The sequence below is a fragment of the Triturus cristatus genome, chromosome 10 (assembly GCF_964204655.1).
Source record: "Triturus cristatus chromosome 10, aTriCri1.1, whole genome shotgun sequence".
NCBI classification, from domain to species: Eukaryota; Metazoa; Chordata; class Amphibia; order Caudata; family Salamandridae; genus Triturus; species Triturus cristatus.
This window is the reverse complement of record NC_140593.1, coordinates 1,023,468,261-1,023,495,828: the sequence shown is the minus strand read 5'-3', so window position 1 is coordinate 1,023,495,828 and position 27,568 is coordinate 1,023,468,261. Positions and strand designations below refer to the sequence as shown.

Here is a 27,568-nt window from a genome sequence, read left to right as displayed (position 1 = left end):
CCTGTGCATGGTGGTCGATGTGTCATGGGTATTGGATACATATTAAATGAATGCAGGCATTGCCACCTTTCATTATCCTTACAATGCTGCTGCAATGGCATGTGCTTTGCTTGAAGGAAAAACAGTATTGAGTCTCTTTCAATCTCACTATAACGCGTCACTATCTTAACATACTAAAGTAATCTAGTGATTCGGCCATTCAAATCAGGTATTCGTGCTAAAGATTATGACTTGCAGTCGTCAACATCGGATATAAGAGCGAAATGTGCTCCATAAAAGCTATGTAGAAGGAAACCATACAATACAACTTAAGTCTTTGGAAGTGTTGATTTGTCTTCGACCTCCGCCACTAGGGGTTTCTTCTCTTTTTATCAACGTAGAATATCATGACAGATTCCAGCCATTCTGTTCTGTCTTCCTCATTCTCTAGAACTTTGCTATGGTCACACTGCACTTCATAGCCTGACTTGATGTGGGTTATCTTAATGTGATATGTTCATTTTTGGGTCCTGTAGAGTTTCCAAGAACTTCTCTAGAACTTAAGGTTGATAAAAGTCTTTGTTTCTGCCATCCATTTTTATTAGCATTGGGGCTGGTTCTAGCTACTCTCCATACCAAAGATGTCTTTTCTTGAGTTGTGGACAAAGAGCCAACAATTACCTCCGCTCCAAACTAGTCTCTTGGGGAAAACCCTGCAATAAAGATTTTGTGATTTTTAATATATAAAGAGGCAATTGTTCTTTCTCACCAGGATTAAGACTTGATATGTCAGTTGGTGGCACTCAAAGTATGCTATTCTCAATCTGGGAGAGTTTTGCTCTGGGGGAGCAATATGATCTTATCCTATGTGCCAGTGTGAACTCCAAGGGTAGAGATAATAAGTGCTGCAGTGTGTCTGGAAGCATTCTGTGCAAAATGGAGGCACTCCTGTAAATAGTACTTTGTCCTTATGTTGAGGCCTTCCAAAACCACTAGCTGCTTCTGTGTCTTTTAAACCGTTTATTCAGCACCTCTGCTCATAAGGACCAAATGCCTTTCTGTTGCTTCATCTCTCCTTTCCATATTGTCGAGTCTGGTTTAGAAAGTTGCTGTCTCCGATCAAATGCATTTCACCACTACTGCAGTTTCCGCAGTACTGTCTGTGACTGGCCCTATTTCCGACTTGATTGAAGTAGGTTTCCTCATCAGTCTCTTCTGGATGACTTCTGCCATATCAGTAGGTTTGGTGGCAGATTATCTCAGCATAGTTTTTCCAGCTACTGCCTCTAAGCTTTCTCCATTGAGATGGGTTAATTGAGTAGCAACAGATGCAGACATTGAAGGCTAGTTTATTCTTCTCCACGAGACGTGATCGGTACTGTTGTCACAACTGTGATGGAGTCGCTGCTTTGTTTCCATTCCACACAGGCTTATCAGTGACCCGGTTTAGTTGCCCAGTCTTACTGTTAAATATGGTATGCTGCCAATGAACAGCTTCAGTCTTGATCTTTTCCTTGCTTCAGCGCGCATTAACGGAGCCTGCATTGTTGTTCTAATGTGTACCAGCAAAAGAATGTCTGGCTTCATGTCCATAACTGTAGAGATTGAAGAAATCAGGGGCCTTATTCCTTATCTTTCCTACACAAAGTGCAAAAGTTGCCTTTTGGCAGAAGTATGGGGCGGGGGTATGACACTGCGCTACGAGTTCAATCTGAGTTGCAGGTTTTACCCCATTTCTGAACCCATAGGTTTGTCTGATGTTGTGTCCAGTATATCCCTGTTCTCTGTTAGTGGACAAAGAGCACCCAGCTTAACATAGTGGCCCTGTTTCGTCTCTAGCACCGTGCTAGACCTCACATCTGTTTTATGGAGGGGATGGATGTGGCGCTCCTAGCTCAGTGGACAGAGAAGCTTTGCACCTTGCCACGAGCCATCCGTTATCAGAGATTACTAACTTAAATGGTTGCTTCGCTGCTTCTATGGTGTACACTGGCTTGTCTAACCAGCCTGCTTCTTTGTGCTGGTCTAGTATCATCTTTGCATGGCTTCAACTATGACAAAAGCATGTTCAGCTGCTATCACAGCACACCTCTGCTGACTCCATTCTTATCTTCCACCTTCTGTAGTATGTTTCCGCTGTCCCTTGCTCACCACTATTGCTACACTCCTTCATGTTTCATCTCTAGCATCTTATGCTGCCAGTGACCTTGTTTAGACACTGATTTGGCCTTGGAGAGGCCAGAGCTTCTGCAGAAAATAACATCCATCATGGTGCAGCCAAGCCCACCTCCAGCAAGTGTTTCTGTTGTATCCACAAACTCACTTATCCTTTTCCAGTTATCACTGGAGCAGAGAGCTATTGTAGTTACTATGATCAACGGATACCTAGATTATTGTGACCTGCCATATGCAGGCCTTCCAGCCTCCCCTATATGTTGGCTGCAAAGGGTGCAGAATGCTGCAGTGCATTTCTACAAGTGTAAAATAACAACTGCCACTAACCCTCCTACCACTGTCGCCATACAAACCCTAGAGTTCTATAGTCACCAAACTGGGGGCTTAATATCCTTCATTGTATTGGTCAGTGGTCAAAATAGGGTCAGGACAAGGGAAGTGCAAATGGGCAGTACTGTGTCTTTTTTAAAACCACAACATGGGGAAGGTCTTCTCACTGTGTGATGACTCGGCTGCATAAGTATATACTTAGCCAGTTGGATGGAAATATTGGAGCATAGATACTTGGTGCATGTTACTGCTACATACACAGCTCTACCCAGCTTGGGAGCGGCCAAGTGTTGCAGAGGTCGGTGAACCAGTCGGTTTTATTGCCACAGTTCTTTCTGGTCCTCCTAAAAAGGGATTACTCCCATCTACTGAAGGACAGGCAAAAGGTGCTGAACTGACACTGCTAGGATAACAAGAAAGAAAATCAGACCTACATAAAGCAGTTCATTACTTTTGGAGGCCAGGTTTATGGGCAGCTGTGGTTTAAACAATCTAGGACGGTGGATTGTCTACTACATTAGATTTTGCTAGGAAAAGGCTTCCTCGTGCTACCCATTCTCTTGTAGACCCAGAGTCCATTTTCAGGTCCAGCTTGACAGCCCTAATTCTTTAAAATGTACATAAAGTGAGCTTTGGCCCCACTCAGAAGAGTGTTACTCTCGCCTGTCGCTGCTGGCTGTTTGGAGTTATTCTGCTTCCTGTGGAGTGCTTGTATGACGGTGCATTTGAGACAATTTTTACCATCTCGCATGGACTCTGAGTCAGAACATGAAATGTATTAAATCTTAGAAGGCAATCTTGGATATTTGATTTTACTCTGCGTCAGGCTATTTTTTTATGTTTTACTGAGGGCTCTAAATGAGAGCCTGACCTCTTAGCGTTACCATTGTTCTAAAGTCAAAGCAATATTTGAGCTCAGAGACTGCATACATATTTGAAAGAAATGTTGTGCTGTCATCTGTCGGTACGTCAAAACCTCTCTCAGGTGCTCCTGCCTTAATTAGATTTTATAGCTAAACCTCCTAAGGGAAAAACCTTCTTCAAAAATCTTTTCAGTAACGTTCTACTTAAATATACCTTTCAAGCAAGGTGGTGGTAGTCTCCACTCCCACTCATTTTGGGACAAGTCCTTTCTCAGTTTGCTGTGCAGAAACACGTTATTGTGATCTAGTGAAACCAAGAGCCTTGCTGCAATTGCCACCCTAGAGCGTCAGTTAGTCTTTCCTTATTAAGGACCGAGAGCGAATCTTTCTGTAACGCGCGCGCTGCACCCATCAGTAAGTAAGAGTGAGAGTCCTATACCTTAAACACAATATTTGTGTAATTTTTGGAACGCTCTCACCTCCGTGTGCTGTAAGTAGAGCAGCACTGGCTGCTGTGAGGGAGGGCATTGTAAGAGTTCCCTTTCTGTTGCTCTTTATAATCCCCATCTGTTTGTATATTGATGTATAAGATGAGCAGGATTAATGAAATACATTGTGTACACTGTTGGGATCTCCTAAACCTGCATCAGTGTTTTGGAAGCTTATACATTTTTCAGAAGATATATTGGACTGTAGAATAATTGCTTGAGATCCACTGATCCTTCAAGTTGTTCGACAGGGTTTGTCACTACCTTCCTTCGCCTTTTCTAGGTCCCAAAGCAGACAAACGGGTGGTTCTGGCAGAAGGGACAGTTCTTCTCTAGATCAGTGCCCTCTAGTGAAGTCCTTCTCCACCCATTGGCATTCACCAAGGTTATGATATTTATTGATTCCCAGGGACGTTATCTGAGATTTATAAACCATCCATACTTGGATGACAAGCTAGTCAACATGTCTTCTAATCCGGTGGCTCAAACTCTCATTGCTTCTGCAAATCTTTGCCGCTGTAGTAACATCAGTCCTTCAGCCCCTTTCATGCCAGCTTTCATCCACCATTGCATTTGCTGCATAAACAGATCTAATTAAGCAGTCTGCCATGTTGAGTGGCAAAAAGTGCAACGAGGCAGTGGGGTCTGGGGCACAGGAGTCCTTCATGTCCTCTGACTATTCTTTGTACAAAGGCACATCAAGTAGGAAATGTTTTTGAGAAAAGAAAGGCTAAATGGCAAAGGATAATGATGTTTGTGAGATGAAATAAAAACTTTTATCGAGGTCTTTTTCAAGGTAAAGTATTCGGAACCTGTTTATTAACGCCTGAAAACGTAATTGGTTAATTTTTAGGTCTCACCTGAGCCAGCGCATGCGCTGCTCCGGCGAGACATTTAGTAGCTGCTTCAAAAGTGCTACCTTGCCGGCCACCAGCTTGCTATTACGCGCACGACGTGCACAGCACTTTTTCCCGTCGTGCGCACCACTCGTGTCACCACTCGCGGTTATTTTTGTTTTTTATTTCATTTTTGCGAGCACAGAGCGCGTCATCTCGATCACTTTCGCTTTCACCGTGATCGCGATGACTTTCACGGCTGCGCGGCGTTACTTTTACGGCCGCGCGGCCAATGCTTATTTCCTAGACCCAGAAGCCGCATTTCCATTAAAAGCAAAAAACGAAAAATAACTGGCCTTCCTCTGTCGTCATGTGACTTCCATTGCCCAATGGCAGGCTCGCCGGCTGTCACTCGCCCGTCTCTTGGTTTCCGAGGCAACCCCAAGCTAACTACTTCAGCATGGCGACCAGGAGCAGTATTCAGGTACGGACCAGCATACGTGGAACTCTAATGGAAGTTCTTTTTTGTTGCAAATTCGCCGTATCATTTATGTTAGAGTAACAGCTCATTTTTACCAGCCGTTAGTGAGGATATTGCAACCGCTTTGCTTTCTGTATGACTTTTTCTGTTGTAGCTTGCCGTAAAGTCGCTAGTTCAGAATGTCATTTTGTTCCACATCTTGTACCATTACAGGCACACTACTGATTTCTTTTCTTGAATATCTATCTGTCCCAGTAACAGAGCCAGACGGGATGTTCGATGTTTACTAACATTCTGTTATAGAGCAAGTGGGATGTACATTATGCATATGCGGACTGTCATTTCTTAAGCCAGCGATTAACAAAACCAGCATTGGCATAGCCAATAGGTCTCACTTTTGGGACCTTATAAGTGTTTAGCCATGCAACAGTTGATGTTGTTGCATCAAAGATATTGTGCTGCATAACTAAATACTTATAGGTCCCAAAAGCGAGACCTATTGGCTATGCCAATGCTTGTTAGTGTTATTTTACAGTTTGGTTGATTTTAAAATATGAAGCAGGAATGAGTGTTAAAATATTTATTGTGTTGAATGTCTTTAACGATTACAGTTTCTGGTTTCGTCAGTGTGTTGTAATGTTTTAGCAATTATTGGATTTATCACTTGCAGTTGTACCGCTAAAGGACTTATTTTATTCTCCGCAGTGAGTACTTGACAATGCTGATGCCACCAAACGCAGAGGAAGAGTTGTAAGTTTTGTAACTACATGGAAATTGTATTCTGGTCTGGTTATGCCACTGGTACTGTCAGTTTCCTGAAATTTGTTCTGTGTTTTTTTTTCTGTGATGAAGTGAGAAACCCATGGCACCAAGCAATGTACTTTCAATGGCACAGCTGAGGACCTTACCACTAGCGGATCAGATCAAGATCCTGATAAAAAATGGTATGCCTTTTTTATAATTGATTATTTAACGAAGAACACTTTCTATTTTAGAAGTTCTAATCTCAGTTCACCTATATTGTTTCGTCCTACCCTTCTATTACCAGCTAATTTGAACATTGAGATCACCACAAAACTGTGTGAGCAGCTTTTAACAGCTCAAGAGCGAAGGTATATCTATGATGCCTCCGCTGCACATCTCTTAACCATCTGCAGGAGTCTCTGCATTCCAACCTTTACACCCCATTTTTTAGGTCTCGGGACCATCCGGTCGGCAGACCGGAAGTCCGGAGATTTAATGTCATTGAGAAGAGGGGCTTGCACCCGCCCCTCTTCGCTCCTGTTCTCCATTGGCTGGCCTCTTAAATGCTGGCCAGCCACTGGAGAAGAGGTCCAGTCACTCCGTTGAAGCCCCGTCTTTTTCGGATCGGGGGGCGTGTTTTTTGCGAGAAGTCTCAGGGAGGAGACAACAGCAAAACACGCCCCCAGATCCGAAAATGAGGCTCCCTTTCTCCGAGGCATTTTCGCTGTGCCTCGGAGAAAGGCGGTGGTGTTCCTGGCGTCCTCTCCCCCTGCTGTTGGCTCGGCGTGTCAATTTGCATGTTCTGCGCTATCTAAAAAGCGGCATCGGACTGCTCGGCGTGGATGTGCCTGGAGGGATTCGGTTTGGTGTGTAAATCATCTTGACGGTCAGTTCTGCGACAGCTCTTGGAATGTGTCGCTCACACCCCCTCTCGTTAGTTTACCTCCTCGACCTCACTGCGGGACTATTCACTGCTGGGGCACAGTTCATTCGTTTCAAAGGAGATCGAGAGACCCCAAAAGTTCAGGAAAAGGGCTGCGCCCCCATGTCTCTGTCAAGCTATCATTTGGCGAGCAAGGATTCACACCATCTGTGGCATGTCCCTCACTCCTGGGTAGAGTGATGTTAACGGTTAATAAAGCCCTCAGCCGGGAAATAATCCTAGAATAGTCCGACAAGGCAGGGCCTGGAGTGCTTGCCTAAAATACCAGCTTGGACACTTATAATACAGATTACTATCGGAGGCAGCAGAGGGCCGGGTGCTTCATTCATCGGAGCACCAGTCTGCCAATGGCCCACGGGCGTGCAAGCGAACACGTCATATGTACGCACAGGCAGGCATTTTTATTCTATTTACTGAAAATATGGCGAAGGTCAAAAAAAGACTTTCCCTCAAACATTGGAGCTAGAATAGTAAACCGCCCTGTCCTCGAACATCTGAGGGTAATTCTGTGGGTATACTCAGCATAACCACTGTGTCATGGGCCCTACTCACCGCAAAGCAGGAAAGGGGACCCTTTACTGCTGCTTGAATTACAAAATACAGCCGTAACCAGGGTTCAGTAGGCCCTCAGGCCTCTGTGCCCCGGTGCCACCGCACCTGCTGCACAAATGAAAGCTACGCCGAGTTTCAGGGGAGGGATACAAAAGGAGGCTCCTGCAGGAGGCATCGACAGACAGTATTTAGAACTTCGGAACACCTCGTTGAAACATTGATTGTAGTGCAGGCCTGGAGGGCCGAGTCACACTACGGATTTATATACAGAGCGAGGACGTCGCTTGTGAGCCCTTTGTGAATAATATTCATTTTCCCTGTTACAGATGCTTGGCAGCACCCGGACTGCCCTGTCAAAACGTAATACATGTTTGCCCTGTCCATAGAACACTACTGTCCGTATTTAATGAAAACGGGGCTTCTAAGGTGCCTGTGTCACCCATCCTTAGACATTCCGGCCCGGTGCGCGCGCCACGCCCTGAGCGGCGGTGCGCGACCTGTGACACAGAGGCCCTTCCGCCTGCATCCGCTCCAGTGCCGCATGGCATCTGTACATCACCAGTTTATTGCCGCTCAGCTCTATTTTCCATTGTTTCTACCAATTGCCAGTGGGGTAAAGAAACTTGAGGGGCCCCCCCTGCAAAGCACATGGAGCCCCCCCACCCAGCGGCCTGGCCCACCACCTACCACTTTGCCCCACTGCCCAAAATTCTGGTATATTTTGATTTTAAACCTCCAACATTTAATGAAATGCCTCTATATTGTCTTGCTCAAAGTATTAATGAGAAAGTGGGAAACACTCTGTGGCTCTGTGTGTGGGTGCAAATGCAATAGGTCTCGCATTGGAGAGTGATTAAGCTATTGACATTGTAAATAACAATGCTGTTTCTTTAAATGTTTTAAAAACAAAAACATACAAGAATGTCATGAGCAATGCCAACAGCTCTAACTTTAACAATGCCGAGACCATTGCATTGTAAATGCTTGTCTTATATAATTATTCAGCACTGCAGCCTGCACATCTGTTGTTTCTGACTCCCATAGTTCATGGAGTGTTCTCGATTCAGTGATGTTCACCCTTAGGATTATTTTGCTCTCTGATAAATTTATTTTAAAACTTCGGCAAAGCTTTTTGGTCTCTCTGTATATGATTGGCTATTTTCTGTTGTTACGCGTGCATGGGAGCAGTACAATGTCTCTAGCGGAGCCACTTGTAGCTAAAGTAAGAGAGGGTCCTCTGGGCACTGAACCACATCCTCAAGAGACAAACCACCTTTACGCAAGTGGCAGCAGTTCTCAGCTTTGAGAGTAAATGCTGTTCTTTACCAGTGGCCCTGATGTTAGAACTTTGTTCTAAAAAAGAAGCTGTCTAACTCTAGATGGTAAGGGGATGAATCTACTTTTTGACATTTAACAATTTATTGGAATCGTGTTGCGGTGTAAGATATCCGGTACCAGGCCTGAGTGCAGGTCTCTTTTGTTGTTGTTACTCAAACAATAAGCAACAAAAATAAATGATCAATCATGAGGAATAACTTGAAGGTAGCTAACAAGCCTGTTGCACAGAATGCGTTGTTTTATATTTATTTTGTAAAACTGTTTCCCTTCACCTCACCGACTCAAAAAAGAACATATTCCCTCATATTTTCCTCATTAATGTCAGAAAATTATCAGGACTTCTTCAAACTTTAAATCTTCCCAGACTGCCCTGTCGATGCAGTTTCACTTGTTTACGTACAACAGTTCCTGCTCTTCAGATCAAACTAATTATTCACAACACTTGTGGAAATAATCTGTGTCCCATCAGAAGTTAAAAAGACCAAAAACTGCATCATTAATAAGGAAAGCAAAGCTAGACTATATTGATCCATTTATTTGCCCTTTGTAGGAGTATCAATGAGTAGTAAATGAATGAACGGTAGCAATTGGGCAGTGACATGATCGGCTTGATTCCCAGCTACTCCCATATACCTGCCATGTTTCAGCCACATCATGGAACTAACCCTGCTCTTCATCAGGTGTGGCTAAACTTGGATAACTCCTAATTAGAGGCCTCCTCGCCACATTTATCTTGCTTGACCTGTCTGCTCATTTTAATGATTTCAATCTCATCAAGATAGTGGATTTCATCTTCACTTCATAAATGAAATACTTAAGTTTAATTAAGACCTTCATATACACCATTCGTGAGATTTCACCTGTGGTCGGCTGCATAGGTCATTTCTGGTCATATGAACAGCAAACCTTTAGTAATTCTATGAGCTTGTTCTGTGAAAGCAACAACCTGGTCTGCCCTTCGTGATCAATGTTCGTATTTGACAAATCCATTTTCATTTATTTTACACTAGGACATCACCCAGGTTATTGTGAATGTGAAAGGTTCACTGACTCATAAGGTTTTCCTTGTATTCCTTCACAATCTTTTGTTTTGCCTACATTTAAAGTTGATTGCAGCATAACAATGCAAAGCAAAGGTCATAAAATTCGATACCATGGCCACATTGGAATATTCCCCGAGTGAAGGCCCGCCATCTCTTTTCAAACAAAACGTTTAATTTGGATCATGAAGTAGAACACCTATGGATTGTCCAGGTCAAAACCCTATTGTTGGGTGAGCAAGTTAAGTATGTTATAAGGAACATCTTCTAGCAGCCATCTCAATAGAAAGGTTATTGATACGATAACTAATGTGTGCTCAGGTGAAGGCCAAAATACATTTCGGTACTAGGAAAAACGCACTATATGTCGAAGAATGCCATTCTGCTTTTATACATAGCAGATGCTACGGTCGCTCCTTCTACTACTTAGCAGTGAAGACCTGGAATGAGCTACCCTTTCATTTACGGACCTCCCCATATTTTCCAGAGTTCAGATAGTCCCTGAAGACCTGACCAATCAACGGGACCCTGCCAGCGTCTGGATACCTTCACGGGTGACAAATAGTGCTTTACAAATCTACTGATTGATTCAATGATAGTTATGACCATGGCTCACTGTCAAGACAAAATCTTTACTACTTGAGAGTTCAGTTCAGTCTTATGTTCAATCCAGAGTCGTGTCATGTAGTGCTGTGGATGTGAAATGGCGCTGGCTTGGTGTTCATGTGACATGCTCATTGGCTTCCAAGCTTCCTGTTGGGTAGCAGGCAGCATCAGGATGAGGCTTCTTCTCTGCATGTGTGGAAGCTGCTGTCTGTAGAAAGACCTGCCGCTTAGTTTCCACTCCTACTTCAAGCCTCGCTGCTAGGCTCTGGTGCTGCTCTGAGCAAGCATCAGGAGAACTTAATATACAGGACAGCATGGAAAGTGGCATAGCAACTGGTTTTACGTTCAGGCGGGTATAGAAATTGGCATAACGATAGTACCGAATGTAAACCGGTTCAGTAGCAGTAATATTCTGCATAAAGTACGATGTGGAAACTGATATAGCAGTATTTCTTTACCTATAAAATATTGCGGTAACAGCAAAATGCTTTAGAAACAGGACAATTGAGAACATGATCCTAGCAGTAGAAGTGCTGTACATAAATGGCAATGTGGAAGTGAGCATATCATTAGCGCTTTACTTATGTGGAAATGGGCGTAGCAGTCATGTTTATCTGCTGGACCATTTGGGAATAGGCATAGAATGAATGCTTGATATACAGTACCATTTGGGAACAGGCATAGAAGTAATGCTTGATCTTCAGGACCATTTGGAACAGGCATAGAAGTAATGCTTGATCTTCAGGACCACTTGGGAACAGGCATAGAAGTAATGCTTGATCTTCAGGACCATTTGGGAACAGGCAAAGAAGTAATGCTTGATCTGCAGGTCTATTTGGGAACAGGCAGAGAAGTAATGATTGATCTTCAGGACCATTTGGGAACAGACATAGAAGTAATGCTTGATCTTCAGGACCATTTGGAACAGGCATAGAAGTAATGCTTGATCTTCAGGACCATTTGGAAACGGGCATAGAAGTAATGCTTGATCTTCAGGACCATTTGGGAACAGGCAAAGAAGTAATGCTTGATCTGCAGGTCCATTTGGGAACAGACATAGAAGTAATGCTTGATCTTCAGGACCATTTGGGAACAGGCAGAGGAGGGTGCACATTGTTTTTTATTATTTGTTGAGCTGTGTGATCAAATAACTTATTTTTTTTCTTTGGCTTCACAAACTGGGGTGACTTTTTATTAAAGGCGTAGTAATCTGTGCTTTTCCTACATGACGTTGTGGCTGTACCCGTCCCACAATGTATTCTACTCTGAGGTCTCAGCTTGTCTGGACTCTCTTAACACCCTGAGCAACTGTCCTGGTGCCCATATTGGCCCGTGTGCATAGTCCATCATCCCTGCACGAAATACACCCCTCTTCACCATGAGCAACACTGGTCACCCCCAAGAAGTTAGTCTATTAAGTAGAGCTCTAGCTTATTGGTGCAGTACTCTGGGCAGGTGCGCACTTATCAGCATAAAATGATTTGCACCATCAAAGATTCCATGTACAGCGTCCGCAAGTCACTGGTGGCGCCTACTTTATATGTCTACCTTAACCCACGATGGAAGCCCCCTGGCAAAGGAGTCCACTCTGTATTTTATTAACGTGACCTAAAGGAAGAAGGGCTATTAATTGACTTTGGGGCATGAAAGGGCATTTTACTGTTTTCTCCTTACCCTCACCTCCCTCACTCAGACCCCCGCATCTGCCGTAGCAATAGTGGAGGACGCTCCTTCTCCTACCTCGCTGTGAAGTCCTGGAATGACCTCCCACCTACAGACCTCACCCTCCCTTCAGGAATTCAGAAAGGGAATTGAGACCTGGTTGTTCAACTGTTTCCACCCAAGTAGCTTGGATCTCAGTGCCTGGACATCGTCGCGGGTGAATAGCAGTGCTTTATAAATCCGGTTTGATTTATTGATAAATGCACTTTTTACGCTGGAGAGCACACCTTCAAGTGGACACTAATTCTGTGGCAGAAATGGTGCCCCTCTGTACTGGGCACAAAAGTTACTTAAGCGCATTCCAAATCCGCTGCATTTGAGAAATATTTCTCTTGGGTACCATTAACCGAGCCAGAATTTTCAACAATTTTTGTATTTTCCCTTCAGGACTTTATGCACAATGTGGCATTTTAACCAGTGTACTTTGAAATTTTGTGCTGTACAATGAATAGTTTCTTGCCATTTTTCCAAACTTTTTCTGCAGGTGAGGATGGTGAAGCCTCGTCAAACAGTACTTAATTTGTTCCAGTGTTTGCAGGCGGGTTGCACAGGATGTCTATTTTGAAGGCTGGGACTTTGCATCAGACTGACCGAGAGCAAAAGAGATAAAGGCAGGCAGGGGAGAAAAAAGGGGTTAGAGAAAGAGGGGGAAACAGTCACAAGGGAAAAGGGCAGGGATGAAAAAGAAACTGCAGGGCCGAGCTTAAGAAACATAAGTGTAGGGTGGTGGGACAGAGAGGCATGAGGTGGAATCAAAACACAGCGGCGGCCGCACTGATCAGAGGTAGGGGGAAGGGGGGGAAGGTCGCGAGAAGGGCAGGAGGAAACGAGAATAATAAAAATAAAAAACGTACCTTCCTCATGTCCATATTCCTCCCTCACTCGGCCTTCTGGAAGCACACCCAGCGTTGTGATTGGTCTGAGCACCGTGTTTCGGCGCTCAGACACTGACTGGGGCCTGGGCATGTTCTCCATGTAGGCTGTAATGCAGCATGCATGGAGAACATGCAGAGTGCGCAAGACTGTTTTGGGCGGCTCGAGAGGTCTGGCCAAGCAGTCGATGCATACTTTAGGGGGGTGCCACTCCTCCCCCTCCCCCCGCCCCCTAACGCAAAGCAGGAGGAAGTAGGAGAAAATAAAATAACGTGAGTTATCATTTTCTTGTCCCTTTGTGTCACTGCAAAAAAGCAGTGGGGCGGCGCTCCTCCACCTTAGCGGTGTAGCCGCCATTGTCAAAATGAGAAAACAGGCAGCCCTCTTGTTTGGCAGTGCCGGCAGCAAACCACTTAAAGAAACGTAGAGCCTGTGCTCTCGTTCTATTATTTTATTAAAATTAAACCCTTTCAATCCTACTCCAGTCATGTTCACCGGTTACACGCTCACTTCACTACGTTTGGGGGGGTGGAGGATTTTAGAAAAAACGTCATTGGGATTTTTTATTATTATTATTATTATTATTTTTTTTTTTATGTGCGAATTTACCTCTATTTTTGCACCTTTTTCATTTCTGTTGCTCTCCCATATCCCCCCCTCGACAGTAGTCTCTGTGGGAAAATATAGCTCCTTGTCCCAGATATTTATATAGTGCTTTGAAGAGGTGTATTTAGCATCAGGTTTCGGAGTATTTTCCACATCCGTAGATTTGTGCTACTCCTGTTACAGTCTGGGCTGTTGTCGCATGACTGAACCCCGAGACACTGAATCCGCTGAGGTTCAGCCAGCAGGTCCCGTGTGCAGCAACTCTGTCTCCATTGTGGCTTTTCTCTCGGTGAAGCCAAGAATTTCACACACGGCTCGAGTTTCTGTACCTTTTCAGGGGCACAAATATGGAGCCGTGTAGGCGCGTGACCCCTTTCTTTGTACTGAGCATTGAAATTGGCGGGTGTAATTATCTTCCACCATTTTCCTTTAAAAAAACAAACAAAAAAAAACAAGTAGACTTTTTATACAGTACCAGTAGTTAATACGATTAACTGAAGGGTAATTAATCTCCCTTAGCCGCAGCTCTGTGCTAGGTAATTTAGAGTCGTTATAAAGGTTGTCTTTATAGCACAAAAAATATCTGAGTTTTCGCTATTCGAGCACTGTCTGATGTTTTCACTTACCCGACTTCAACCCAATGGCTGCTAACGTTATTTATGTGTTTTCTCCTCAGTGAAAGTCATGCCATTTGCCAACCTCATGGGTCTCATGGCCACTGGAACAGACTCGACTGCAGTTCTCCGTTGTATACAGCAGGTGGCGATGTTAGTCCAGGGAAACTGGGTTGTGAAGAGGTAGGTCCAGCATCCTTCAAGCTGTAAAATGTTCTCCATAATATTATGTCACACACCACTGCCATGGTCGTGGTGGTAACTGTTAATTTAATAGTCTTGCTTGAAGCCCTTTTTCTGTATTCACCCTTGGGCAGCGTGATTGTGAACTGAGATTTCCAGCGAGAGTAAAATACAAAAACAGCCAGACTATAAGAATTAACAAATTGCATAGCTTCTTAAACTGTTCGTGAGGGAAATATCAACGATGTTAACCTGGACGTTTCCAACAATTTTTATATCCTACTTTTGATTATTCGAAACAACCTGGCCACCGAAAGTAAGCTTGTGAACTACCAAGTTACACAGCCTCGTTTAATGTCATTTTGTTCTAGGTGTCTTTTCTCTCTCGGTGTTTTATATAGCGCATTCTTGCCCGGAGGTATCGGAGCGCTTTACATGAGCACCAGTTGCGTTACACAAGGACACATTCATTTTGTTAGTTATGGGGAGATGAAGACATTTGCCCAGAATCGCAGGATGTTGAGCGTCCCTTGCCGAGACTCGAACCCAGTTTCGATGTCGACAGCTCTAGCCGTTAGGTTGCACCCTTGTTGACTTTGCAGAACGCTGCTTTGTTTGTTGTCATTGACGTGTAGGATTGTCTTTTTGCTGCTCATTGATTGTCAGCACTGCTGGAATCCTTACGGACCAGACCCAATCAAAACCATTCTTCAGAGTGTCTCTTGTGTCATAACTTTCCTGACATCCCAGGGTGTTTTGCTGTTCATGGTGCCCAGGCGAGATGGGGAATTTGACTCTGTTTGGTGGATTCTTTGTGGAGATATGGGATAGGGTACTCCTTCGTCACTCGCTGCTTTAAAGACCTCTGCCCCAGGGCTTCAGTTTGTCTCTTGCTGAAGCATGACCATAACTGCAACCTGCTATGCCTCCTATCTTTCCAGCTTTTTAAGGTCACAAAAAGGTTTTCCCGCTTCCTTTTTCAAAGTGAAGTGATTATTTTGTTGAATGATCAATCATTTGTTCTATTTTTAGCTTCTATGGTACTTTGCCACAGATACAAGTTCAATCACTGACATTCTAAGATATAATAAAAAATACATATTGTTTCTACAAATGACAAATAGATTCCCGAACATTCATGTGAAACTTTTTGTTTTAGGTAGCTGTCACAAAGCATCTCATCTATATCTAATAGTCTCTTGGACACAAGCTCTAAAACCCCAGCAGTTACTCCCATGCCCCATTCCAAGTCCTTCATGTGTGGCCCAGATATTGATTTGAAATCAAGCCTCAACCAGCAAGTGCACCCATAGTGAAAATGTTAGCTAAATGGTGTTCACTTTTTGCCTGATGAGTTTTGTGCCCTGAACAGCATTTCATGCTGTTTGGAAGGACAAAGGATTTGCATGCCCATACTTTAGGGTTCTTACCATGTAACCAAGCTGGGGAACTCAAGGAAGTTTTCCATGTAAATATTGGGGAGCGGAAGGGGTGTGTTCGAGCCCCATCATGTAACTTGTTTTTAAATTACTTGCCTGCTACACTCGTTAATATTGGGGCAGATGGTTTGCTGGTTATTCACCGGCCAGTCCCATGTCTTCCTTTTGCTGATGATGCAATCTCGCTTCACACTGGTAGAATGTCGGTCATTGTTTGTTGAAGACGTTCCTTGATTTTTGACACTTGAATAAGCGGACCATAAATGCGTCCATGACAAAGATCATCAATATCTGCAGGCTTAAGGTTTCCCATTCATGAGTCTCCCATTGAAGCCATGCAAAGCTTGGATTACAGTGGTATCAGATTACATTAAATGCAAATGGCTTGTTGGTCTCTCAGAAACAGCCAGGAGCAACAGCATATTTATGGTTAGAGGTTTGAAACCCATTTGTTTCCGTGCCGGTTCAGGTCTATAGCATAAAAGACTTCTCGACTGCCACAAATGCGATAATGTTGTGAGGCTACATGGGCTTCAGGGAACCAAAGTCGCCAAGATAGTTTCCCGCTATCACTTCTACATTTGGATTCTCGTCTCTTCATCGTCCTACGTAGGGAGCTGGATATCCACCCATTGGAGTAGATTATGGCCATGAAACGGCTTCTCTTTTTGACTCGTACATAGAACGTAGAAGTCCTCAAGGGCCTCCTGGGGAAATTGATTTCCCTCATGCCCAAGTGATTCCATGGTTTGCATACACCAAGACAGAATAATGTTGGACCTGAAGTACTTCAGGGTCAGTCACTCAAAAGAGTTTGCACCTATGGGATCATGAAAGTTTAAGTACCCTCTTTCCGCTGCCATTGATGGTACGCAGTTGTTCTCTGCAGATCCACAGAATGAGTGGTTTATTACTTGGTGAAAGTTTTATTGGGTACTTTTTGTACATTATGCAGGCAGGGATTAAGGAGGTTCCTTTTCATGTTTAGATTGGAGACCTTGGCTGCAGAGCCCACACCAGGAAGTCATGTGTGTTCGATGTTGTTCAGTTGTCATGAGATATTACATGAGCCATTTGATATTTTTTGCCCTTTATTCAAATATTGAGGACAAGTGATCGGTCCCCATTTTTCAAAATGAACAGATCCACCGCATTAAAGAATATGCATAATATTGCGTCCTACGTTGATTAAGGCAAGCCAATATGTAGCAGCTTTTTTTATTTGTGGCAAGCCAGGCAAAAGAGTAAGGTTGAGGCCAAGAAGGGAACAGGTTTGTGTTAATTCTAGGTCTTAATGTGTCTGCAAATGGTTTTTATCATGGTTAAGGGATGGATTACATGGACCATTCAAACCAACTTTTCAAATCCGTGAACTTACTTTTTCTACCTGAAAACGAGTTATTTTTGTACTGAACTTTTTTTAAAGCAATTTTGAATTTTAATGAGTCATATGATATAACTTTATTATGTATTTTTTGTGATGTCTGTCCCTAAATAATCATTGTAACCATAAAATCTCAACTAAATCCTTCAACGATGAGATGTGGGCAGATGGCAGATATGTAACTGGTCTTTTGGGCCTGCCTGTAATATTCTCACATAACATGTAGTGTTGCTTGCCACCCTTTTATGCGACAGATTTCTGCTTGTTTACTGCAGCACTTAGGCTTTGAACTGTGGCTTCCTCATTATCTGCCCGAAGGCTATACCCTTCTTCTACCATGTTACTGAGCGTGCATTTCTGCACTATAGTCCCCTCGGTTTAATACAGTTCCTAAGAATAGTTACCAAATATCCTTCTAACAAGGAAGGGATCCTCTCCAGAATCATAACCTCAAATTAATTCCCAGCTGTCCGTGTGGATGTCAGCCAATTACATTTTAAGTGTTCATTTCTTTCCAAACCAATCTTTGTTAATCCACCCATTTGATCATTTCCAAATACCCCAACATTGGCTGAACAGTCCCTTCATACCTCTGTGCTACAAAGGCCTCACATTGTTGCTTGGACACTCCAAAGGACTTCACACAGGCAGTACAGTACATTTTTGTGGCCTGAGATTATGGGGGTCTGCAACTTCTGGGGTACTTAAACCTTCATATCGGCAACCTACATATCGGCAAAGAGCGTTTTAAAAGACAAAAGGTCCTGGTGTGCCAGATTTTTGTTTCTAGCAGCTACAACCCAGTCGCTGACCTAATGATTACAAACGTGTCCAACCACTTCTTAGACTACATAGCTAGCTTTAATAATTCTCTCCAAGAGCCATTTTTGTTAGATTGGCAAGATTCGACCCACAAATTTGCAGAACCAAGGGCATTTGTGATGTATAGAAACTCTCGAGTTGATACTTGAGTGCAATAATTCGTTTGAAATTTCCACTGGAGACCTTTCTTTATGCGAGCCTTGCACATTGTACTGTTTTCAAAGCTTATGAATTGAGGAAGAAAGAGTGCTTGAGAGGAAAACCATACTTGGGAGTACCTTTCGTAGATTTACATGTGACCTTATTTAGCTACTTTAGTGAATGTGGTAATATTATCCTGCTCCAAATGAACCATAAATGGTGTTTAGAGGCAGAGCAGCAGGGTAGCTTTAAGCTTTGTTACAGGCTAAACAAAATGCCTGTTGAGTGAATGCCACGGACAGGCAGTCCTCCAAGGAGTTCATTTCCTGGTTTGTGCTTTCCTGCATTTCCAAATGGTAATTTTCCTTTTCAAAAGTCATACATTCGGATTGTGGACAAGACCAGATAGTTACTTTGACGCAAGTGCTCATCAGTGTTTTTTATGTGGGCAGCCACCTTGTCACTGTATGTGGTTTCTCCAAGAATTACTGCCTAGACCATCTTAAACAGGGTTTTTGTTTGCCATGCCATTTCTGCAGCCATGGTCTTGGGTTTTTATTTATCTTTCTGTGCTTTAAGAACTGAGGAGCACCGGACACCTGAATAAAAATAAGCTACATCTGCACTTTTACTCGCACCCTTCCCAGTTCACAGTAACCCACTGTTGCATCCCCTTGTCATTGGCCCATGTAACATTCAGCTGGGTAGCAGTGTTGTCACAAATTGTGAATAGAAGGGGATAAGTCATTGTTACTACTGAGATGATAAAAATGTACTAGTTCTTTCCTAAGTACTCGACTCTTTGAAAGATTGTACAAACCTAATTTAGGAAATGCTTCATGTCGCTGTAGAGATAGGTCTGTTCTCCAAAGAGTTTGTTACTTGGGGGGCAGTTGAATATCTTCTCACCTGTAGTATCTCTCATGTAAGGTCACAGGCCAGCCTGTTTTGGCTACTGTATAACAATTAGCTAGCTCACGGAATTTAGCAGAGCCGTGCATTTGGGTGCGTTAAGTGACCTAATCCAGCTATAGGTCAGAGGTATACATTTTAAATAGCTATGCAAGCTAATATTTTTTCAGTTGTGAAGAGAGATTACTCAGTGACAATATTTATTGCAAGAATTGTTTTCCTAGAGCCAGTTTGTGCCAGCGCTTTTTGGGCATTTATACAAGTTCTATACTCAAAAATGTCAGGCTTGGCGCCAGAAAGATTATTGAAGTATCGCTATAAACGCATATTTCACTCCCATTGAGGAAGTGCACCCTTCTAGCTCTGTTGGCTGAAAGAAGGGCAGCGTGGAGAGAAAAGTTGGTGGAAAATTCCTTAAGTGTTGCCACTTCACAGGTCGTATCAGAGTAAGAAGTCTTGGGTGAAATTGGGGACATCTGTTAGCCTTCAGGCAAGAAGGTTGAGACTATTTGAAGAACAAAAAACAACTCTTATGTATCATCTAAAACTGGTAATACTTTTCTTTTTGTTGTGCTAGTGATATCATTTATCCAAAAGACTCAACCAGTCCTCACAGTGGAGTTGCTGCAGAAGTACTGTGCAGGGGAAGAGATTATGTGGTAAGTGTTACACTTATATATACAAGAAAGCCTATTGTTTTCTGGCCCGGATCCAAAAATGCTGGTTCCTTATAGTTTATGCCTTTGCTTCTGGTTAATCTGAAAACATGGCGCAAGGGGCCTTACGTAATAAACTTATTCTGAGGCGAAATGGGCCGTTTGTGACTGTAAAAAAGGTTTTTATAATGTACCAAATCCAAATTGCGATTCGGTAACCAAATTGCAATTCGAATTTCCGATTTCGGTATTTGGAAAGGACGTGTTTAGGACGGCCCTGCCTAATACCAAATCACTGTGGTATGTATAAATGCTTTGTGAGTGAATCACAGTCGCAATATATTCATTTTAACCAACACCATATGGGTTGTGGGAACCATTCGCAAATTGGAAGGGCTTCGGAACCGCTTCCCAGTTTTTGAATGTTGAAACAAATACTCTTTAAGAGCTGGCCTATTCTTAAAAAATAAAACTTCAAAGTTTAATTCTCTCTTTTTAAACTAATTTCGTTTTCCTTTACGAAAACGAGATGCATTGAATGTTTGATTTTTTTTTTTTTTTTTTTTTTTTTAAATCAATTACAAACATGGTGGTCTGCTGACACCAGCAGGCCGCCATCCCTGTGATGGCTGCGCTTCCTAGTGAGTCTCAAATTACGACCTATCTCATTAATATTCATGAGGTAGTTCAATTGCAACCCCATTAGGGAATCGCTAAATTAAACTCAAAGGGTTTCATACATTAGGAATTGTAATTTTCTAATTGCAATTTGCAAAGAATTGCAGTTAGGAAATCGCAGTCTCTGAAATGTTTAAATATGGCCCCAAGTCAATCCTCCTGATTGTGTTAAAAAGGACACTAAATTAGATTTTACTGGAACCTGTAGGAGGGGAGACGCAAGTTATATTTAAGTGAGCCTTTCTACGGAGTCTTATATTCATTTACAATTTAAAAGGACATGGACATGTTTCTTTTCTCCAGCATTTTTCAGCAAATGGATTTGTGTAGAAAGTATGTGTGACAGCCTTGAAATTGCTGGAGATTACATAAGTTTCCTCATAGGGAGTTAAAAAATGTTATTTGCATTAAAGTACCCTTACCCCTTTCTGTGCTGTAGCATAAATGGTATGCTTGTTGGAAGATGTCAGGACATATGAACACACCCCCATGTTAGATGAAAGTTTGAAGTAAAATGTGTATAATTTTAGTTTGTAGCTGCTGCCAAACCCCTTTGGCTACTCTTAGGTGACCTTATATACATAGGTATGTAAATGAGATGTTCGAGGCATGTTTGACTGTAGATACACATGCTTTGCATATTCCTACCATCTAGTGTTGGGTCTTGATGTGTGCAAGTTGTTTTTCTTCGAAGAAGTCTTTCGAGTCACGTGATAAAGTGACGACGACTCTTGGTAAAAATGGGCATCCACTCCATTGTAAGATTGTTTTCTTTCCGCCAACTGCTTTGGACGTGTATTACTGCGCTCCAATTCGAGGCAGTTTCGGACTCCGTTCGGTTGGTAATCCACCCTTACCCTCGTCAGTATTGTTATTGGACCTATTCCCATCTTTGCGTTTCGAAAATCTGGAAGACTTTTGCACGTTGGATCAGCGCATTCCAATCGCTGTCTTCAGGCCTTCCGGGCTTATCTTCACCTTAAAATACCCTGCTGATGGAACAGACTCCATTCCGTTTCTGTCCAAGTGCCACGTTAAGTACCCGCAGACCAATCTCCATCAGGTTTGCAACCTGTGCCTGTCTTCCGATCACAGAGAAGACTGCAAGGCCTGTCAATTGTTTCGGTCGAAGAAAACCTTGCCTGACCGAAGGATATGTCGTAGGGAGATGCAGCGTGGGGCGGTCGAAGAGACACACAACATCTTCGGTCAACAGGATGTTGAGTCAAAGGAGGAGGACCTCCATAAGGCCTCTGCGGCTGAAGGAGAGGCTGTTTCCGTAGAGGGCTCCAACTCTGGAGATCAACCTCCAGATACAGGACCTTCCACAGGGGTCAGCGTACAGTGAGTACTAACATCCCCGTCCTACCCCCAAAAAAACATTTGGTTCTGACCGAACATACAGCTCCCGGGTCACAATTGCCAGCAGGCCAACGTCTTCACCGAAGAGCTGCTATGGGTGTCCTGCCCCCAGACTTCACACCGAAAGCGCGGCCGAAGCCATTGGCTTCCGCACCAAACCGATCTTCTTCATCTTTGTCTCGGACCACTTCAGAACTAAAACTGCTCTGGGCACCGAATATTTTGAGACTCATCGAAATCAGGTCCCAGTACTCCAGTCAAACTAATCCTCCAGACAATGCAGAAACAGCTGGATCCATGCCCAAAACAGCTGCACATACAGCCTCAGACTTGCCGCATCATAGCTAAGACTGTGTGTCGGCGCTACCTCCATCAAAGCGCCAACTTTCCTTTGGAGAAGCAACAGACTTGTCGGTGCCTGTTAAAAAGAGGAAAACAGACGAGGCTGCTAGTCCATTGCACCCTCCTCCACCTACTTCTCAAGGAAGCCACTTGTGGCCCAGTGGTTACATTCACAGACTCTCACTCCACCTACTTCACTACCTCCTCCTCCACCCTTCATTCCATCATCTCCACCACCTTGGTCGTCTCCACCTCATTCTCAGGGTGATCCCTTAGATTTTTCTCCACAAGGATCCCAACATTCCTTCACAAGTGGATATGCGGGGGGTTTGGATGATTCTTATGATCCACCACAGCCCACATATCCCTGGCCAGATTATGATGTTGATCCCAAGGGGACACCGATCCAGACCTATACCTTGCTAAGCCATTGCCTCCTGATGACACCACCTCATATCAGGAACTCATCAGCAGGGCTGCAGTGCTCCATAAAGAGCCTATAAAAGAGGATTTTCTCTTTGAAACCCTATCGACTACACATAGGGCTACCCAATATCTCCCTATGTTTAAAGGCATGATGCGTCACACCGATGACCTCTTTAAAGACCCTGCGCAAGCACGCATTGTCACTCCCAGGGTCAACAAAAAATACATAGATGCACTCTCAGACCCTATTTACATCCAAGGGCAACTTCCCCCGATTGAGTGGTTGTGTCCAAAGCCCGTAAGAGGGCTAATTCACAAACCACAGCTGACTCTCCACCTTCTGATGGAGTCTAAGCTGATTGATTGCTTCAGGGAAAAGAGTAGGTACACAGTCCGCAAATCATTGGCGAATTGCAAATACACAAGGTCTATTAGCCAGGTATGATCACGTCCACTGGACAAAATGAAGGAACTCTTCCAGTAATTCCCAGACGAACATCAAAAAAAAGGTCAGGAACTAGTACAAGAGGAGAAACCAAATTTCTAATAATTTGTTTGTGTGTGCCCTATATTCCAGGGATACAGCTGCCAGGGGTATGGATACCAGTGTGTTGCTGCTCAGACATGTTTGGCTGTGCATATCGTCTTCAAGATGGAATTTCAACAAGCACTCTTAAATGTCCCAATCGGCAAGGAACACCGGTTTGGTCCACAAGTTGACCAAGCATTAGAAAAAATTAAAAGGACACATAAGTTACTAAATCCTTGGGTCCAATCCAGAATCCCACTCCCCTTGGCTCCTTTCGCCGCTCCTCATTTAGGGCAGGCTCAAAAGCAACATCTTCCGATGCCTCTTCTTCCTCATATCAACCACAAAATCACAATTCCCCTTCACAAGACTATTTCAAGGGCATATACAGAGGTAGTAACTCCAAAGGTCGTGGTAAAGGTGCTTCCTCACGTGGTGCCCCACCCACCACTAAACAGTGACTCCCCTCTCCGTCCCTCCAATCATTCAACACCTGTTGAGGGTCGACTACAAACATTTCTCCCCTCCTGGGGATCCATAACTTGAGATCAGTTGGTGTTGGACATTATCCAACATGGTTATGTTCTGGAGCTCATCACCATGCCTTTAAACATTCCACCTTGCACACACACAATCTCTGTGGAACATCAAAACCTGCTCAAACAAAGTGCAAGCTCTTTTGCTCAAATGCGCTATAGAGCCCGTCCCTCTTCAGCATCAAGGATCTGGGTATACTCCTTGTACTTTCTCACCCTCAAAAAGGAGGGCTCACTGCGGCCCATCTTAGATCTCAGACCATTAAATTATTACATCCTGTCAGAGCATTTACTTTACCTCGAGCTTCAAGCTCATCACCTAGCATTGAAAGCGTTCCTACCTCACCTAATAGGCAAAGTTGTCCTAGTCCGGACGGAGAATATGACATCCATGTACTATGTACAAAAACAGGGGGACACATTTTCTAAAGTTATCATGCCTATCTCAGACCGCTTGGCGTTGGGCAGCACATCACAACAGCCATCTGTTAGTGGAACTCCTCCCAGGAAAAACAACAATTTTGCTGACCTTCTCAGCAGGATGCTGCAACAAGTCCATGAGTGGGAACTCCACCCCCAAGTATTTCTCTCAAACTTCCACAAGTGGGAGTTTCCACAGCTAGACCTGTTAGCAACTGCAGACAACCCAAATTGCCCAAACGTTACCTCCAGGTTGCCACACGCACTATCCAAGGGCAATGCTCTATGGATGAACTGGTCCGGGATATTTGCCTATGCTTTTCTGCCTCTCCTTCTTCCGTTTCTAGTTCGGAGGCTCAGGCAGAAGTCTCTCACCCTCATTCTAGTAGCTCCCACTTGGGCTTGTCAACCATGGTTCACAACACTACTTGAACTCTCCGTTGTTCCCCACGAGAAGCTTCACCACAACTCTGACGTTATCACTCGGAACCATAGAGAAATCATGCATCCAAATCCAAAGGAACTCAACCGTGCGATTTGGCTCCTTAGGTCATAGAATTGTTACCTAAATCTTCCACTTGAATGTATGACAATTCTTAAAGAAGCTTGTAGCCCTACAACTAGAGCCAGGGCCGGACTGGAAACCGAAAGCAGTCCTGGCAAACAGCTCGGCCAGCCCCATGGGAGAAGGGGGTAGGGGTGCGGCCGATCTGTTTTCTAGGGCCGGTTTCAGCCGATTTTGTTACAGGGGGCTGATATTGCCGGCCCCGGTAATAAAAACGGCCCCCCAGGGGCCCAAATCAGGCACCCACCCTGGCGGCCCACCGGGGAAAAGGCCGTTGCCCGGTATGGCCAGTCCGGCTCTGACTAGAGCATGTTACGCTGCTAAATGGAAAAGATATGTCTTTTACTGCCGTAAAAAGCACATTGATCCATTTAATGCAACTGTGCAAAACATTTTTTTCCACCTTCTTTGTTTGCAGCTCTCTGGACTCGCCTTTGCTTTATTATGCTTACATCTAGCTGCAGTGGCTGCCTGTCTACAAAACAGACAACACTTATCTTTGTTCAAAGTGCCAGTTATTTAGGCCTTTTTGGAAGGCCTCAAAGGAATAATTCCACCCAGAATCCACCTGCACCTGCATGGAATCTCAGTATTCTCACCACACTTATGGGCCCACCATTTGAACCATTACATAATTGTTTTGTCCCCTCCAATTTCTCTTGGAAGGTCACCTTTTTGATTGCTATTACTTCACTTGGGCGTGTCAGTGAGCTCCGCTCACTAACCTTAGAAGAACCTTTCTTCCAACTACACAGGGATAGGGTGGTCCTTGGCACCTACCCAAAATTCCTTACAAAGGGTTTTCCCATTTCCACCTTATCCGTTGAGTTGTTACCGGTTTTCTTTCCCCAACCGGACTCTGGTTCAGGGAGGGCTTTTAATACAACCAATGGTAAAAGAGCTCTAATGTATTATATTGACAGTCAAAGATTTCCGTAAACCCAAAAAACTTAGTTGCATTTTCACCCCATCACAAAGGGACGCCCATATCTAAATCGGGCATTTCTAGATGGATAATTAAACTTATTCAGACATGTTGGATCAAATCTAAAATAACTTTACCTACAACCCTTAGAGCACACTCTACTCATAAAATAGGGGCTTCACTGGCTTTTCCTGGGCAATATCCCAGTTGCTAACATATGTAAAGCAGCTACATGGTCTACACCACACACTTTTACTAAACATTATTGTGCGGATGTTCTAGCGCACCAACAAGCTAATGTAGGTCAGGCAGTGCTATGTACTCTTTCAGACAACTGCTATGCCCACAGGTTAGGCTCCGGTTTTGGAGAGCACTGCTTTTCAGTCCATGCAAAGCTTGTGTATCTACTGCTACTCATGCCTCGAACGGATTATGTTACTTACCCTGTAAGCATCTGTTCATGACATGTAGTGCTGTAGATTCACATGCACCCACCCTCTTCCCTGGACACCTGTAGCCATTGCAGTTCCTTTTATACAATCTCCTACTCCTACTCCCACTCCATTCTCGCCCACCTGGGGTAAAACAGTAACGATGGAGCCGATGTCCATGCTTATTATGACCAAGAGGGGGAGTCCCTTTATCTTGTGACTCGTAAGACGACTTTGAAGAAAAAGCAACTTGCACACATCCTGGCACAACACTAGTATGCACATTATGTGAATCTACAGCACTACATGCCAAGAACATATGCTTACAGAGTAACATAATCCTTCTATAGCACAAACCTAGCCAAAAGGCAGCGGAGTGCTGTACATGGTCAGCTTTCATTCAACAAGTCTTAACAAGAGGAAGCTGGGTTGTGGATGGTAAATGCGTTGTGATGTAGTGTTCCTTAAAGAGGTGAGTCTTTACTGTATGGTGCTTTGATGTTGGAGAGTTTAGGAAAGAGGAATGAGTTAAAGTACTTTTAAATACACAGATATTGATGGCAGATGAGAAAATGGCTTCTGTGTTATCTGTATTTCTGTCTGCTTGAAGCAGGAAGACCATCTTTCTTTAATCGTACCCGATTAGTTCACTCTGTCCATTATGTGTCAAGATGAAGCATGCTACAATTATTTAATGCCTGCACCTCTTCTGGAAATCGTTTCACAACCTGTCTGTGAAGAAGGCATTCCTGAGCATTCTGTCTATACGTCTTATGTCTCAATGCCTTCTTTTAAAGCCACACAAGTTCTCCGATAAACTTGCTTTTTCCAGTCGGGTTTTACACCCTTGAGGTATTTAACTGTCACCATCATATCCTGATTTGTTTGTCATGTCCTTTCCTTAGCGCAACATCCTGTGATGCTGACCCCAAGATATTTCACCAATCATTCTTAAATAGGTTTGTCATAAATTTCACTTGTGACCGCTTTTTCACTAGGGTGGTACCTGAGCTTCTCAATTTCCCCAGTGCCACTCCTTTCTCAATACCATATCTGTGAAAAAGGAGTACCATGATCTTCTGCTCTGACCCAATTCATGCTACATTTCTGTGTTACCGTTGAGTGTCATAAAAAAGTAGGTAAAAAGATACTTCCATTTTGAAACATACCAAAACAGTCCCATTAATCAGCCGTGGATGCTCCGATTTTCAGAAGGCTACTGCTTTTGTTTTTTAATTGCAACATACCCATGCTTCAAAGGAAAGACACTCTTACGAACATAAGTAAATTATAGGTACTTTACCTTACAAAAATAAGTTCATTCTTACTTTTAGCAGAGTTCTGAGTCCAGCATATACATTTCCTTTTTTTTTTTTTAGAGTTTTATATAGCGCGAACTTGACCTGAATCGGGTATCGGAGCGCTTTACATAGCACTAGTTGCATTACATGAGTACACATTCATTTTTGTTAAGAACGGGGAGATTAAGTGATTTGCCCAGAATCACAGGATTGTTAGCATCATTGCCAAACCCAGATCCGAGGTCGACCGCTCTAGCCGTTAAGCCAACTCCTCTCCCCAGCATTAACAGTTATAACCACTAACAAACCATTCTGTACTGAGGAAG

The 27,568-nt window shown here is 43.6% G+C and overlaps 1 protein-coding gene across 2 annotated transcripts in view; it reads left to right on the top strand.

The window, feature by feature from the left end:
* Positions 1-27,568, top strand: part of POLR3E (RNA polymerase III subunit E) — a 232,323-nt gene that overhangs the window by 131,738 nt on the left and 73,017 nt on the right. For both annotated transcript variants that reach the window (XM_085629041.1, XM_085629040.1), the window contains exons 11-14: positions 5,858-5,902; positions 6,005-6,096; positions 14,253-14,373; positions 19,649-19,730. In XM_085629041.1, the coding sequence (XP_085485167.1) occupies positions 5,858-5,902; positions 6,005-6,096; positions 14,253-14,373; positions 19,649-19,730 (340 nt within the window). The remainder of the gene's footprint in view (positions 1-5,857; positions 5,903-6,004; positions 6,097-14,252; positions 14,374-19,648; positions 19,731-27,568) is intronic.